At 41.2% G+C, this 13,973-nt stretch overlaps 1 protein-coding gene and 1 non-coding gene across 4 annotated transcripts; both read left to right on the forward strand.

The window, feature by feature from the left end:
- The first annotated feature begins 1,382 nt into the window (after nucleotides 1-1,382).
- sc5d (sterol-C5-desaturase) lies at nucleotides 1,383-11,633 on the forward strand. Of its 3 annotated transcripts, none has more exons than XM_046306655.1 (5): nucleotides 1,383-1,495; nucleotides 6,707-6,924; nucleotides 8,995-9,145; nucleotides 9,269-9,369; nucleotides 9,843-11,633. In XM_046306655.1, exons 1-5 carry the CDS (start codon nucleotides 1,444-1,446, stop codon nucleotides 10,308-10,310), a joined length of 990 nt encoding a protein of 329 aa, XP_046162611.1. In that variant the 5' UTR covers nucleotides 1,383-1,443; the 3' UTR covers nucleotides 10,311-11,633. The 3 variants fall into 3 exon arrangements, with proteins under 3 accessions (XP_046162611.1, XP_046162612.1, XP_046162613.1); XM_046306656.1 differs by having other exon boundaries at nucleotides 9,013-9,145; XM_046306657.1 differs by lacking the exon at nucleotides 1,383-1,495 and adding an exon at nucleotides 2,175-2,267.
- LOC124000950 lies at nucleotides 9,599-9,736 on the forward strand. The gene has a single exon (XR_006832713.1). It is a non-coding gene; the product is annotated as a small nucleolar RNA SNORA57 (small nucleolar RNA).
- Nucleotides 11,634-13,973: the final 2,340 nt, after the last annotated feature.

Below are 13,973 nucleotides of genomic sequence, written 5' to 3' on the forward strand. Positions count from 1 at the left end.
GAAGAAGGAGGTCCTGGGCTGGCGTGGTTACACAGATCTGCAGTTGTGAGACCGGTTGCATTTTAGAGTGGTCTTTTATTGTCCCCGGCACAAGGTGCACCTGTGTAACGATCATGCTGTTTAATCACTTGTTTAAACAGGTGGTTGGGTTATCTTGGCAAAGGAGAAATTCTCACTAACAGCGATGTAAACAAATTTGTGCACAAAATTGGAGAGAAATAAGCTTTTGTGCGTATGAAACATTCCTGGGATTTTTTCTAAACAGCTCATGAAACACTTTACATGTTGCATTTATATATTTTTTTCAGTATAGAACTGTTGTTGAAAATGTTGTAATTCATGTTGTTGTATTGTGCTGTAACTAATGACAACAAACTATAATTTAATGGGTTCAAGATTGGGGTGACAAAATCCTACAGTACAAAAATCTATAGGATCCAATCGGATTACTTTTAGGATTCTGAATGTGGTGATACAAAATCCTGTTGGATTGCGAGAATCATATAGAGTCCAATAGGATAACTTTTGATTCCCAATAGGAAAAAAGTTGTCCAATAAAATTCTGATACAGGTTACACAAAAGCCTATATATATATATTTTTTTTTACCTTTATTTGACTAGGCAAGTCAGTGAAGAAAAAAACATTTAAATGTTTTATTTGAACCTTTATTTAACTATTCAAGTCAGTTAATTAAGAAGAAATTCTTATTTACAATGACGGCCTACCAGGGAGCAATGGGTTAACTGCCTTGTTCAGCGGCAGAACTACATATTTTTACTTTGTCACCTCGGGGATTCTATCTAGCAACCTTTTAAGGTTACTGACCCAACGCTCGAACCACCTAGGCTTCCTGCCGCCCCATCATTTATAATGATGACCTACACCGGCCAAACCCGGTCAATGCTGGGCCAATTGTGCGCCGACCTATAGAACTTCGAGAACCCTATAGGATCCAGTATGATTACTTTTAAAAAAAAAATCCAATAGGAAAAAACTTATCCTATTGGGAAAAACGAATCACTAATAATCATATAGTAATTTTGTAAAGGGAATACACCCAAATGTTGCATATCGCGTCTTTCTTAGCTTGTCTCAGAGGGTGAGAGTAATATGTGGACTATTACTTTATGCATACTATTACTTTATTACTTTATGCATACTTTATGCCACGCTATATGAAACAGCTGTTTTGATAGTTTGGCGCCGACGTCAATTCATTTAGTAATGCCGATGTTTCATAACTGTGTATATAGTCATGTCTCTTTAAATTCACCTCTAAAAATTCGTCGCGCCATGATCACATCAGGCAGTTGTCCAATCAAACGAAAGATGCAGCCCTTTCGTGACGAGGAAGTATCTTTCCATTGGATATGTGTGCAATTACGTAGTTGTTTCTTTAAACAGGGAGTTGCAGATTGGTTACCCGAATACCTATAGTTTGATGACATTGTTCGCCTTATCAAGTGGCTTGGTAAAGTGGACAACTGCGTCAGGTATGTAACGAACATTTACAAATCAGCGATATAGTTTTGCGTTTATATGCGTTGTGGGACATTACATTGGGATATGCCATGGGCGCACATGCATGATGTAGAATGGGGATTAATGGCAGTTAAGTCATTATTTATTTTTTGGTAGATATAGCTTCAAATGTGTGAGCACATATTACACGAATCTCACTTATCTGAAACATGTTCACGTATTATGAGGTGATATGTTTTGAATTGATTGTCTATCTATAAAGTAAAGCACACAATGTAATTCGCTTTTTTTAGGCTAAATATGGTATTGTGCAAAATGGGTACATGGGGCCTTTATTTGATACACTTGTAAAAGTAGGTAGAGTAATTAATTAACACTAATGCATTCTATTGGATTGAGATGTCAAACCTACTTGGGAATGTATTTGTAATTTGTAGTAGGTTTCCTAGATCCTACATAGCCCAATATGTACTCTTAAAGAGCCTACTGTTACTCCTTAAAGGTCCAAGGACCTTTTGTTATTTTCAGTGGTAGACTGGCTCTGGCAGCCAACACAGCCTAATACTCCATCAAAACGTGAATCGATTCTCAATTGGAATACATTTTTAGGAACATAAAGCCCTTTACTTTCATACCACATCAAAATACTTTCACAAATGCAAAATATACACTTACTGTACACTGTTTTAGCCGGCTTTATCACAGATGCAGCTGACAGTAATTTTCAGTGACAACAAACTCCCCCAGGACTGCCGCAGAAGAAATATCAGCCCACACAGAGAGGCATGTAATTGAACTTTACTCAACTTACTAGAGTTTGCCTTCTTAGTTAACACTATCAACATTTCCCTTTACTGTGGGAATTGTGATAAAATCAACGTCATAATAGCCACTTTCAATGCAACATACTGAAAAACAAAATGAACTGTGCAAGAGATTTTGTTGTAGGCAGAACTCATTCGAGTAGGATTCTATTGCACTGAAATGCACGACTCAGCCCATACTCTACACAGACTGGTGCGGCATAACCAATCAGAGCAGCAGTAGGCCTATATGCAAATTGCGATATATGAATCTGTGCCATTCACTTTTAAATGGACTGTGTTTACAGCATGAGCGGTCTTGAGTAGGGCTGTGGTGATCATGACATTTTGTCAAACGGTGATTGTCAAGCAAATAACTGCTGGTCGCACGGTAATTGAGCGTTAATTAACATAAACACATTTAGCATGTCCTGGCTTCCACATACAGTGGGGCAAAAACATATTTAGTCAGCCACCAACTGTGCAAGTTCTCCCACTTAAAAGGATGAGAGAGGCCTGTAATTTTCATCATAGGTACACTTCAACTATGACAGACAAAATTCGATCACATTGTAGGATTTTTAATGAATTTATTTGCAAATTATGGTGGAAAATAAGTATTTGGTCACCTACAAACAAGCATGATTTCTGGCTCTCACAGACCTGTAACTTCTTCTTAAGAGGCTCCTCTGTCCTCCACTCGTTACCTGTATTAATGGCACCTGTTTGAACCAAATGAGATCCTTGGTACTCCAAAAAATTCAGGGTGATGGCATGTATCTTCTGACCCAACATATGGGATATGCATGCTATCATCTTTCTTAAATACCAAGGATCAACAATGACAACACCTTTCTGTATACTTTTGGCCCTTATTTGGACACTGTGTTAACTAACCTCCAGACGAGCTTCAATTCCATTCAACTCTCCTTCCGTGGCCTCTAACTGCTCTTAAATGCAAGTAAAACTAAATGCATGCTCTTTAACCGATCGCTGCCCACACCTGCCCGCCAGCCTAGCATCACTGTTCTGGACGATCCTGACTTAATATGAGTATGTGGACAACTACAAATACCTAGGTGTCTGGTTATATAGTAAACTCTGCTTCCAGACTCCAAAATTAAATCTAGAATCAGCTTCCTATTTCGCAACAAAGCATCCTTCACTTATGCTGCCAAACATACCCTCGTAAAACTGACTATCCTACCGATCCTTGACTTCGGAGATGTAATTTACAAAATAGCCTCCAACACTCTACTCAGCAAATTGGATGCAGTCTATCGCAGTGCCATTCGTTTCTTTACCAAAGCCCCATATACTAATGGAACTGCGACCTGTATGCTCTCGTTGGCTGGCCCTCGCTTCATATTTGTCGCTAAAACCACTGGCTCCAGGTCATCTACAAGTCTTTGCTAGGTAAAGTCTCGCCTTATCTCAGCTCACTGGTCACCATAGCAGCACCCACCCGTAGCACACGCTCCAGCAGGTATATTTCACTGGTCACCCCCAAAGTCAATTCCTCCTTTGGCCCCCTTTCCTTCCAGTTCTCTGCTGCCAATGACTGGAACGAATTGCAAAAATCACTGAAGCTGGAGACTCATATCTCCCTCACTAACTTTAAGCATCAGCTACCAGAGCAGCGTACAAATCATTGCACCTGTACATAGCCCATCTGTAAATAGCCCATCCGTAAATAGCCCATCCAACTACCTGATCCCCATATTTTTTATTTAATTGTTTGCTCCTTTGCACCCCAGTATCTTTACTTGCACATGCATCTTCTGCACATCTATCACTCCAGTGTTATTTGCTAAATTGTAATTATTTCGCCACTACGGCCTATTTTTTGCCCTACCTCCCTAATCTTACTTCATTTGCACAAACTGTATATATATTTTTTTCTATTGTGTTATTGACTGTACATTTGTTTATTCCATGTGTTACTCTGTGTTGTTGCTTGTGTTGCAATGCTTTGCTTTATCTTGGCCAGGTCGCAGTTGTAAATGAGAACTTGTTCTCAACTGGCCTACCTGGTTAAATAAAAAAATAAAAAAATGACTAGCTTGTACCCAAATAAGAATTCCCATTCCTGTAAAACCTTTGGTAGTGCCGGGACTCTGAAAAGATTGCCTAGTGAAACACTACAGTAGTTTACCCAAAGGTATTCTCAAATGTCACTGTTTTAAAAAGCACTATCAGTAGCATTCCCCCAAATACACCTACAGTACTAGGCCCGCCTCCCATTTATCATACTGTTATTTACTGTACGTTATCTGAGTTCTAGTAACACATAGGGCTTGGCGATATGGCCAAAATATCATATCATGTATGGTATTTTTCACATTTTTGACGGTGTGACATATTTGATAGTATTTTATGTTTTTGATTAATGAAAGTTCCAAATTTTCTTTATGAGTAGTGCGTGACCCTAGGGTGGCAACACATATATTCTAAATGATTCCATTCGGATTGTTTTATACTTGGGGTGGCAGGTAGCCTAGTGGTTAACCCACTGCATTGGGCCTGTAACCGAAAAGTTGCTTGATCGAATCCCTGAACTGACAAGGTAAAAATCTGTTGTTCTGCCCCTGAACAAGGCAGTTAACCCATTGTTCCCCGGTAGGCCGTCACTGTGAATAAGAATTTGTTCTTAACTGACTTGCCTAGTTAAATGAAGGTAAAATAAAATACTGTTCAATTCAACTTCAATCTGCATTTCCTGCACTCATTTGAGATCATTTCCACACTGCAACGTTATGGGCAAAAATACTAGCCCATATTTTTAACCAAATTTTGCAATTGCAATTTAGATCAAACCACTTGGGTGAACTTTTGGAATCATGGAAATAGAATGTTTATTATCATTTATTATCATTATCGTTGTTTGACGTGACAACGAATGAAAATTCCATGGATGAGTTATTGTGACGGGGTAGGAACCAAAGTGATGTTCCGTGTAAATCTTTATTCTTCTAGCCTACATATTCATGCTTCGCCTATTCCTCTGATTTAGAAGATATAGTTGCACAAACAACATGCTGATTTAGGCCTCCACCAGCTAGCTACGTTTGCTCTGACTCAGTACTTTTATTAGCTAGCCAGCTAACTAGCGATTAGTATTATTGGTTAAGACGATTTAGCTTAACTAGCTAAGAAAATACAAACTAGCTGTTTACAGATGTAATTATAGAACGCCAGTGGATATATATTAAGATCAAATTGGAAACAACATTGTTGTCATCAACATTGTTGCATGTGCTGCATTGACTATGCAGACTGAATGAAAGTGTCTCGTGGTCAAGCAACAACAAATGCGCTCCTTGAGTGACGTGGTGGGACTAGGTCTGTGTGGAAAGCGGCGCGGAGAGGGATGACTCAAGTAGCGGAGTAAACTATAAAAATGGATGTTACACACGGCGTATCACATTTAACAAACTAAACATTAAAATACCGTTATAGAAGGTAAAGTAAAAACCCAAACTGTTCCGTGCATCAATACCGGTGTATATAGTAAAATACAGTATACCGCCCAGCCCTAGTAAACCACTACTGTATATGTATGATGAAAATATGATTGATATTGCCTATAGATCTAACATTGACTAGTTGACTACCCACCCTGTCCATAAGCCATGTCCAGTTTACATGTGATGTGTCACTCTCAAGAAGTCAATTCTGCCCTCAAATCATTTATGACATTGTCTGCTACAGCTGCGAATTCATCACTTCTCAAAACCTGAGCCTTCTCTGTGTCTGAGCCTTCTCTGTGTCTGAGCCTTCTCTGTGTCTGAGCCTTCTCTGTGTCTGAGCCTTCTCTGTGTCTGAGCCTTCTCTGTGTCTGAGCCTTCTCTGTGTCTGAGCCTTCTCTGTGTCTGAGCCTTCTCTGTGTCTGAGCCTTCTCTGTGTCTGAGCCTACTCTGTGTCTGAGCCTACTCTGTGTCTGAGCCTACTCTGTGTCTGAGCCTACTCTGTGTCTGAGCCTTCTCTGTGTCTGAGCCTTCTCTGTGTCTGAGCCTTCTCTGTGGGTCTGAGCCTTCTCTGTGGGTCTGAGCCTTCTCTGTGGGTCTGAGCCTTCTCTGTGGGTCTGAGCCTTCTCTGTGGGTCTGAGCCTTCTCTGGGTCTGAGCCTTCTCTGTGTCTGAGCCTACTCTGTGTCTGAGCCTTCTCTGTGTCTGAGCCTTCTCTGTGTCTGAGCCTTCTCTGTGTCTGAGCCTTCTCTGTGTCTGAGCCTTCTCTGTGTCTGAGCCTTCTCTGTGTCTGAGCCTTCTCTGTGTCTGAGCCTTCCCCTGTGTCTGAGCCTTTTCTGTGGTTTTGAGAAGTCAGAAATGATTTGTCACTTGTGATATGTGGGTAGGATAGGCTACTTGAGAGGAGGAGTCTACAAGGCTATGCTCAAAGCCATTACTTATCAACTTGGCAGATTCAGACATGGATCTTGTGCTGAATGTCGCCGACCACTATGTCCTCACCCCCTACGTGTACCCGTCGTCGTGGCCTGAAGACGGGGCGCTGCGCCAGATCATCAGCCTGTTGGTAGTCACCAACCTGGGAGCCGCAGTCCTCTACCTGGGCCTGGGGTGGCTGAGCTACCACTTCATCTTTGACCACAACCTCATGAAACATCCACAGTTTTTAAAGGTATGTCCTTCTTTATATTACTCAATACTTGTAGCCTGGTCCCAGATCTTGTTAAACGTCACAATGCCTGTAGGACTTGGCAAGAGAACACAAAAAGATCTGGAACCAGGCCACAATATAGTTGTATGCAGTTGAACTGCGACAAACTATATACACTGCTCAAAAAAATAAAGGGAACACTTAAACAACACAATGTAACTCCAAGTCAATCACACTTCTGTGAAATCAAACTGTCCACTTAGGAAGCAACACTGATTGACAATACATTTCACATGCTGTTGTGCAAATGGAATAGACAACAGGTGGAAATTATAGGCAATTAGCAAGACACCCCCAATAAAGGAGTGGTTCTGTAGGTGGTAACCACAGACCACTTCTCAGTTCCTATGCTTCCTGGCTGATGTTTTGGTCGCTTTTGAATGCTGGCGGTGCTTTCACTCTAGTGGTAGCATGAGACGGAGTCTACAATCCACACAAGTGGCTCAGGTAGTGCAGCTCATCTAGGATGGTACATCAATGCGAGCTGTGGCAAGAAGGTTTGCTGTGTCTGTCAGCGTAGTGTCCAGAGCATGGAGGCGCTACCAGGAGACAGGCCAGTACATCAGGAGACGTGGAGGAGGCCGTAGGAGGGCAACAACCCAGCAGCAGGACCGCTACCTCCGCCTTTGTGCAAGGAGGAGCACTGCCAGAGCCCTCCAGCAGGCCACAAATGTGCATGTGTCTGCTCAAACGGTCAGAAACAGACTCCATGAGGGTGGTATGAGGGCCCGACGTCCACAGGTGGGGGTTGTGCTTACAGCCCAACACCGTGCAGGACGTTTGGCATTTGCCAGAGAATACCAAGTTTGGCAAATTCGCCACTGGTGCCCTGTGCTCTTCACAGATGAAATTAAATTTTTTATTTATTTTTTATTTTTACCTTTATTTAACCAGGCAAGTCAGTTAAGAACATATTCTTATTTTCAATGACGGCCTGGGAACAGTGGGTTAACTGCATGTTCAGGGGCAGAACGACAGATTGTGTACCTTGTCAGCTCGGGGGTTTGAACTCGCAACCTTCCGGTTACTAGTCCAACGCTCTAACCACTAGGCTACGCTGCCGCCCCAGCAGGTTCACACTGAGCACATATGACGGACGTGACAGAGTCTGGACCGTTCTACTGCCTGCAACATCCAGCATGACCGGTTTGGCGGTGGGTCAGTCATGGTGTGGGGTGGCATTTCTTTGGGGGGGCTGCACAGCTCTCCATGTGCTCGCCAGAGGTAGCCTGACTGCCATTAGGTACCGAGATGAGATCCTCAGACCCTTTGTGAGACCATATGCTGGTGCGGTTGTCCCTGGGCTCCTCCTAATGCAAGACAATGCTAGACCTCATGTGGCTGGAGTGTGTTAGCAGTTCCTTCAAGATGCTATGGACTGGCCCGCCCGTTCCCCAGACCTGAATCCAATTGAGCACATCTGGGACATCATGTCTCGCTCCATCCACCAACGCCACGTTGCACTACAGACTGTCCAGGAGTTGGCGGATGCTTTAGTCCAGGTCTGGGAGGAGATCCCTCAGGAGACCATCCTCCACCTCATCAGGAGCATGCCCAGGCATTGTAGGGAGGTCATACAGGCAGTTGCAGGCCACACACACGACTGAGCCTCATTTTGACTTGTTTTAAGGACATTACATCAAAGTTGGATCAGCCTGTAGTGTGGTTTTCCACTTTAATTTTGAGTGTGACTCCAAATCCAGACCTCCATGGGTTGATAAATTTGATTTCCATTGATAATTTCTGCGTGATTTTGTTGTCAGCACATTCAACTATGTAAAAAAATATATATATTTAATAAGAATATTTCATTCATTCAGATCTAGGATGTGTTATTTTAGTGTTCCCTTATTTTTTTTGAGCAGTGTGTGTGTATATATATATATTATTATTTTTATTTTTTTTATATATATTTTTATATATATATATATATATTTTAAATATATATATATATATATATCTATATAATATATATATATATATTGTATGTGTTTTATTTATTTATTTATTGGAATTGATCCCTGATCTCAGATCATTGTTGCTCCTCAGAACCAGGTGCGGCGGGAGATCAAATACGCCATGACCTCGCTACCCATAATCAGTATACCCACTGTGGCGTTATTTTTCTTCGAGGTCAGAGGATACAGCAAGCTCTATGACCACGTCGAAGAGTCTCCCATGGGTAAGACAATGCTGCGTTCACCGACGCTGGGACTGTAATGTAATGTTTATACTGTTCATTTTGTTATGCAACTTTGTCTAACAGGATTGTCATTATGATGCTAATGGTGGTTTGTTTTTTCAGGCTGGCCGTTTGTGCTTCTCAGCATGATTTCCTTCTTGTTATTCACGGACGGGTGCATTTATTGGATTCATCGGTTTCTTCACCACAAGAGTATTTACAAGGTGAGCATTACAAAGTCTTGTTACTAATGGGGAAGTGTGCTACTGGGTAGGTCCCTTCACTGTCAATTGAATTTGGATTGTTACTCTAGATGTGATCTACAGTTACAGATCAGTCCACAATGACAGACAAATCCTGTACATTAAGTCATATCATTCTGCTCATTTTTCTTAATGAGATTACGGTAGTTGACATTGTCTTAATGTTGATAAACAAATGTGCAGTTTTTCCCCTCTATTTTTTGGCATACATGTATTTGCTAAGAACTTGTGTATGTAATGTACAGAGCTAGAACAAAGCCAGTGCTATGTCTTCAGTACCAGTGTGTGTTATCGTCTGCTGGTCCAATCTTCAATCGCTGGCACACTTGAAAGTGATCCAACGGGGCCATATGTTTCATATGCTATCTGTTCCTCAGCAAATATGTTCTATATACAGTTCCTTTTGAATATGGTGGCATGTTCCCTCCCCTCAGCACTTCCACAAGCCACACCATGTGTGGAAGATCCCCACCCCGTTTGCCAGCCACGCCTTCCACCCGCTGGATGGCTTCCTGCAGGGTCTGCCCTACCACATCTACCCCTTCCTCTTCCCTCTGCACAAGGTGCTCTACCTGGCCCTCTACATCTTCGTCAATATCTGGACTGTGTCTATTCATGACGGCGACTACCGCGTGCCCGGACCACTGCAGGAAGTGGTCAACGGGGCGGCCCACCACACGGACCACCACCTCTTCTTCGACGTCAACTATGGCCAGTACTTCACCCTGTGGGACCGCATTGGCGGGTCTTACCGCAACCCCTCAGTACTCGAAGGGAAGGGCCCCCTCGACTGCATTCGTAGACTGACTGCCGAGGGGAAGATGAGCGCTAATGGGGCTAATGCCAATGGGCACACGAATGGGCATGCTAACGTAAGCGGTACAAAGAGTAAGGAGGAGTAGTTGGTACATGTGGTATAGTGTCATGATGAATGAGTTCTTAGTTGATAAAGCTAAGCTAGGTGTCATTGATAAGGAATAGCTCACATACTGCTTCACACATGGATTGTTTTCATTCATTATCCCATTATAAATAATCAAGCTACAGTTGCTTATCTTTCTTAAACTGTCCCTTTATTAATTTTCATCATTGTTTCAATGCTAGGGAAATGGAGGAGGCAATAATGTCTTGACATTTCACTGAAAAGCACTGATATACTGAACATGTGGGTGATATAATTGTTTGGAACTTAATTTCAGTTTCTGCATGTGCCACACAAATACTTAATGAGAATTTAGACAAAAGCACCAAGCTATTCTCATAGTCAAAAGCTATAGAAACCTAGCAGGCCATTTCTTGGATTGTCATCATTGACTTGAGAAATAATTGCTTATTTTAATGAAGTTCATTGAGTGCATGCTGATTGATTGTGCCTGTTTGGGGGTGTTATGTGTTGTATGGATTTTTTTGGGTATCTGAGGGGAGGTGACAATGAAATAGGATGTCGAGTGCTGATTAATGCAAGAAAATGAAAATGCATGACTTCCTACAACCCCTATGTACTATAAGATATTAAGGTTGTAGTGGTTAATGGCAGGAACTGGGATTCTACACACCATGACTCGTCAGATTTGGTCATGCTCATATCCAGTAGTTAACCCTCTGGGACTTTTCTCCAACAAGATAAAAGTAAAACGTCTATGACGAATGGAAGTGTGTTTACCTGAATGTTTTGCATTTTAAAGCAGACATATCTGGGGAATGAAATAAAATACAAAAAACATGGCCATTTGGAAGTTGAGCAAAGTGAATCTTATTGTATGTGGACACATGTCCATGTACACTAACCTTATCCCATTGGCTACTTACTGTATGTGCTGCAGCCAACTCTTTTTTAAAACATTTATTGCATTACCATGTATGATAGAAGTTGGCTACAACACTCACAGATGGAATGAGGCAATGTGTACAGTAATGCACATAGTCACAATCTAGTTGTAAATAATGTATGTCTATAAATGGAAGGGAAAGGTTTTCATGGATATTTTACAATTTAGTCATTTAGCAGATGTTCATATCCAGAGCAACTCAAGTTGAGTGCCTTGCTCAAGGGGCGCAGACCGATTTTTCACCTAGTCTGCTCAGGGATTGGCCCAATGCTCTTAAGCACTAAGCTACCTGCCACCATGGATACCCGGGAAAATATATTGGTTGTTTTCAATATAACAGTAGTGTGACTTGGTTCTATCCTATTTTCTCAATAAACATGGAAACTAATATGAAAACGTCTCTGTCCTTGTCTCTGTCCTTTAGAGTCTGCAGGTGGCAGAAAAACGAGTAGTTCTATCAGTGTCTGACAAAGGCCACCTTTAAACTCGTCTTTTGAATCTCCAGTGACGTAAGCAGAGTTTGAATTTAGAACTTGAAATCTTATCAAAGTGCTGTGGAATCTCCCATTTGAAATTGCTAGAAAGACCACAATTATATCACAATATCTGAGAAGCGATATCTGTTAATCCAAACAGTTTGATTTCATAAAGTATTCTTTGTGTTGTCTCAAACCTCTTAAGGATCTGACCCTTTTCCCCCAATTTTCGCATAAAATGACATGCCCAAATCTAACTGCCTGTAGCTCAGGCCCTGAAGCAAGGATATGCATATTCTTGGTACCATTTGAAGGGAAACACTTTGAGGTTTGTGGAAATGTGAAAGAAATGTAGGAGAATATAACACAATAGATCTGGTAAATGAGAATATAGAGAATGATGTGCCATCATCTTTGAAATGTAAGAGAAAGGCCATAATGTATTATTCCAGCCCAGGTGCAATTTAGATTTTGACCACTAGATGGCGGCAGTGTATGTGCAACGTTTTAGATTGATCCAATGAACCATTGCATTTCTGTTCACAATGTATCAAGACTCCCCAAATGTGCCTAATTTGTTAATAACTTTTCAAGTTCAAAATTGTGCACTCTCAAACAATAGCGCATGGTATTCTTTCACTAATAGCTACTGTAAATTGGACAGTGCAGTTAGATTAACAAGAATTTAAGCTTTCTGCCAATATCAGATATATCTATGTCCTGGGAAATGATTTTGTTACTTACAACCTCATGCTAATCGCATTAGCCTACGTTAGCTCAACCGTCCCGCAGGGGACCCACCGATACTTAGCAATACAGATGGAATGTTCCCAAGACGTTTGCTTGCATGACTCAGCACTCTTGAAGTGTTATTTCAGACAAGTGCAGCAGAGGGAGCTATTGCATTACCCAAAGTATGTAGATGACAAGGTTATTTCCAGTGTCTTATATTTTCAACTTATGAATAAAAACATCAGGTGAACACACAGCAAAATAACACTTTATTGTGTTTTCATTAGGATCCCTTTCTATAAAATCAATTGGTACAACAAAGACTCAAAACATGTAGCCCAAAAATTCCTAAATTAATAGCCTGTGTGGACAATAACCTCAATAATAAGCTCTGTACAGATATATAACAAATGTAACTGGAAACCTCTTGAGCTGAGATGCGAGGAGACAAACACAATTGGCTGTATTTACATTAACATAATTCAATGACTGTATAAATTAATGGACAAAGCCATCGATCACGTGACACCCTTCATTCCTATGTGAAGACTCAAAAGCGCATTGAAGCCAAATGAAGTCGATTAAGATGGCGTCTCATGAAGACGATGGGCGCGTTCCTCTGCCCAGGTGTTGCTGACGCCTGCCAGATATTGTAACTCCTGGATAAGCATTTTAAGTATCAGCTAAAATCTGTCAGTCAATGACACAATCGTTGACGTGGCACGCAACCATTGGTTGATGCATGCAAAGTCTGAGCAAGAGGAGCTCAACCATAATATGCACATCTTGAGCTACTCCAGGAAGTGATGTTGCAGGCACCCATTCAAAAAAAAGATTGATCAATCTCACCTTCTACTGGGAGAGTCTCTGGCATTAAATCAATTTGAAATTGTAGTGTACTCTCACAGTTCATCAACAGTTTAATTGAGTTATGAACCAAACAAACCAAGTGAGCAATATAAAAGAATAGGAGATGAACATTGCTGTCTTGGCTGGAAGAGTGTTTTGGGGAATAAAAATGTCCTCTTTGTGCACATTTCACAAACACTCTTGATCTACCATCAAAATCATTCAGCAAATAAACTTACTTATTGGCATGAAATTGTTCATTTATTATTTAAATAGGCAAGTCAGTTAAGAATAAATTATTAAATACAATGAAAGCCTTCTCCAGCCAAATGCTAACCCGGATGACACTGGGCCAATTGTGCATCACCCTATGGGACTCCCAATCACAGCTGGTTGTGATACAGCCTGGAATTGAACCAGGGTCTATAGTGACAACTCTAACACTGAGATATAGTGCCTTAGACCACTGTTCCACTCAAGTGCCCCTAATAATTTGTCTTGCTTCAATCACTTGGTTGTACTGCTTCTTTGGCTAGGTCGTAAATACTGTAAATGGCTTAATTGTACTATATACAGTTATGTCCATAATTATTAGCACCCTTGATTTTAAAAATGGTATATAAAAATGCTGGTCAGATGGTCAGATGACATGAAAATAGAGCTCTTTGGCCACACACCA

Source organism: Oncorhynchus gorbuscha, linkage group LG16 (genome assembly GCF_021184085.1).
Source record: "Oncorhynchus gorbuscha isolate QuinsamMale2020 ecotype Even-year linkage group LG16, OgorEven_v1.0, whole genome shotgun sequence".
NCBI classification, from domain to species: domain Eukaryota; kingdom Metazoa; phylum Chordata; class Actinopteri; order Salmoniformes; family Salmonidae; genus Oncorhynchus; species Oncorhynchus gorbuscha.

Bases quoted from the DNA above. Each gene is read 5' to 3' on its own strand.
- sc5d (XM_046306655.1), top strand. From the start codon at position 1,444: ATGACATTGTTCGCCTTATCAAGTGGCTTGGTAAAGTGGACAACTGCG. The intron at 1,496-6,706 runs GTATGTAACGAA...TCAACTTGGCAG, and splicing joins AAAGTGGACAACTGCGTCAG to ATTCAGACATGGATCTTGTG. The intron at 9,370-9,842 runs GTGAGCATTACA...CCCTCCCCTCAG, and splicing joins ACCACAAGAGTATTTACAAG to CACTTCCACAAGCCACACCA.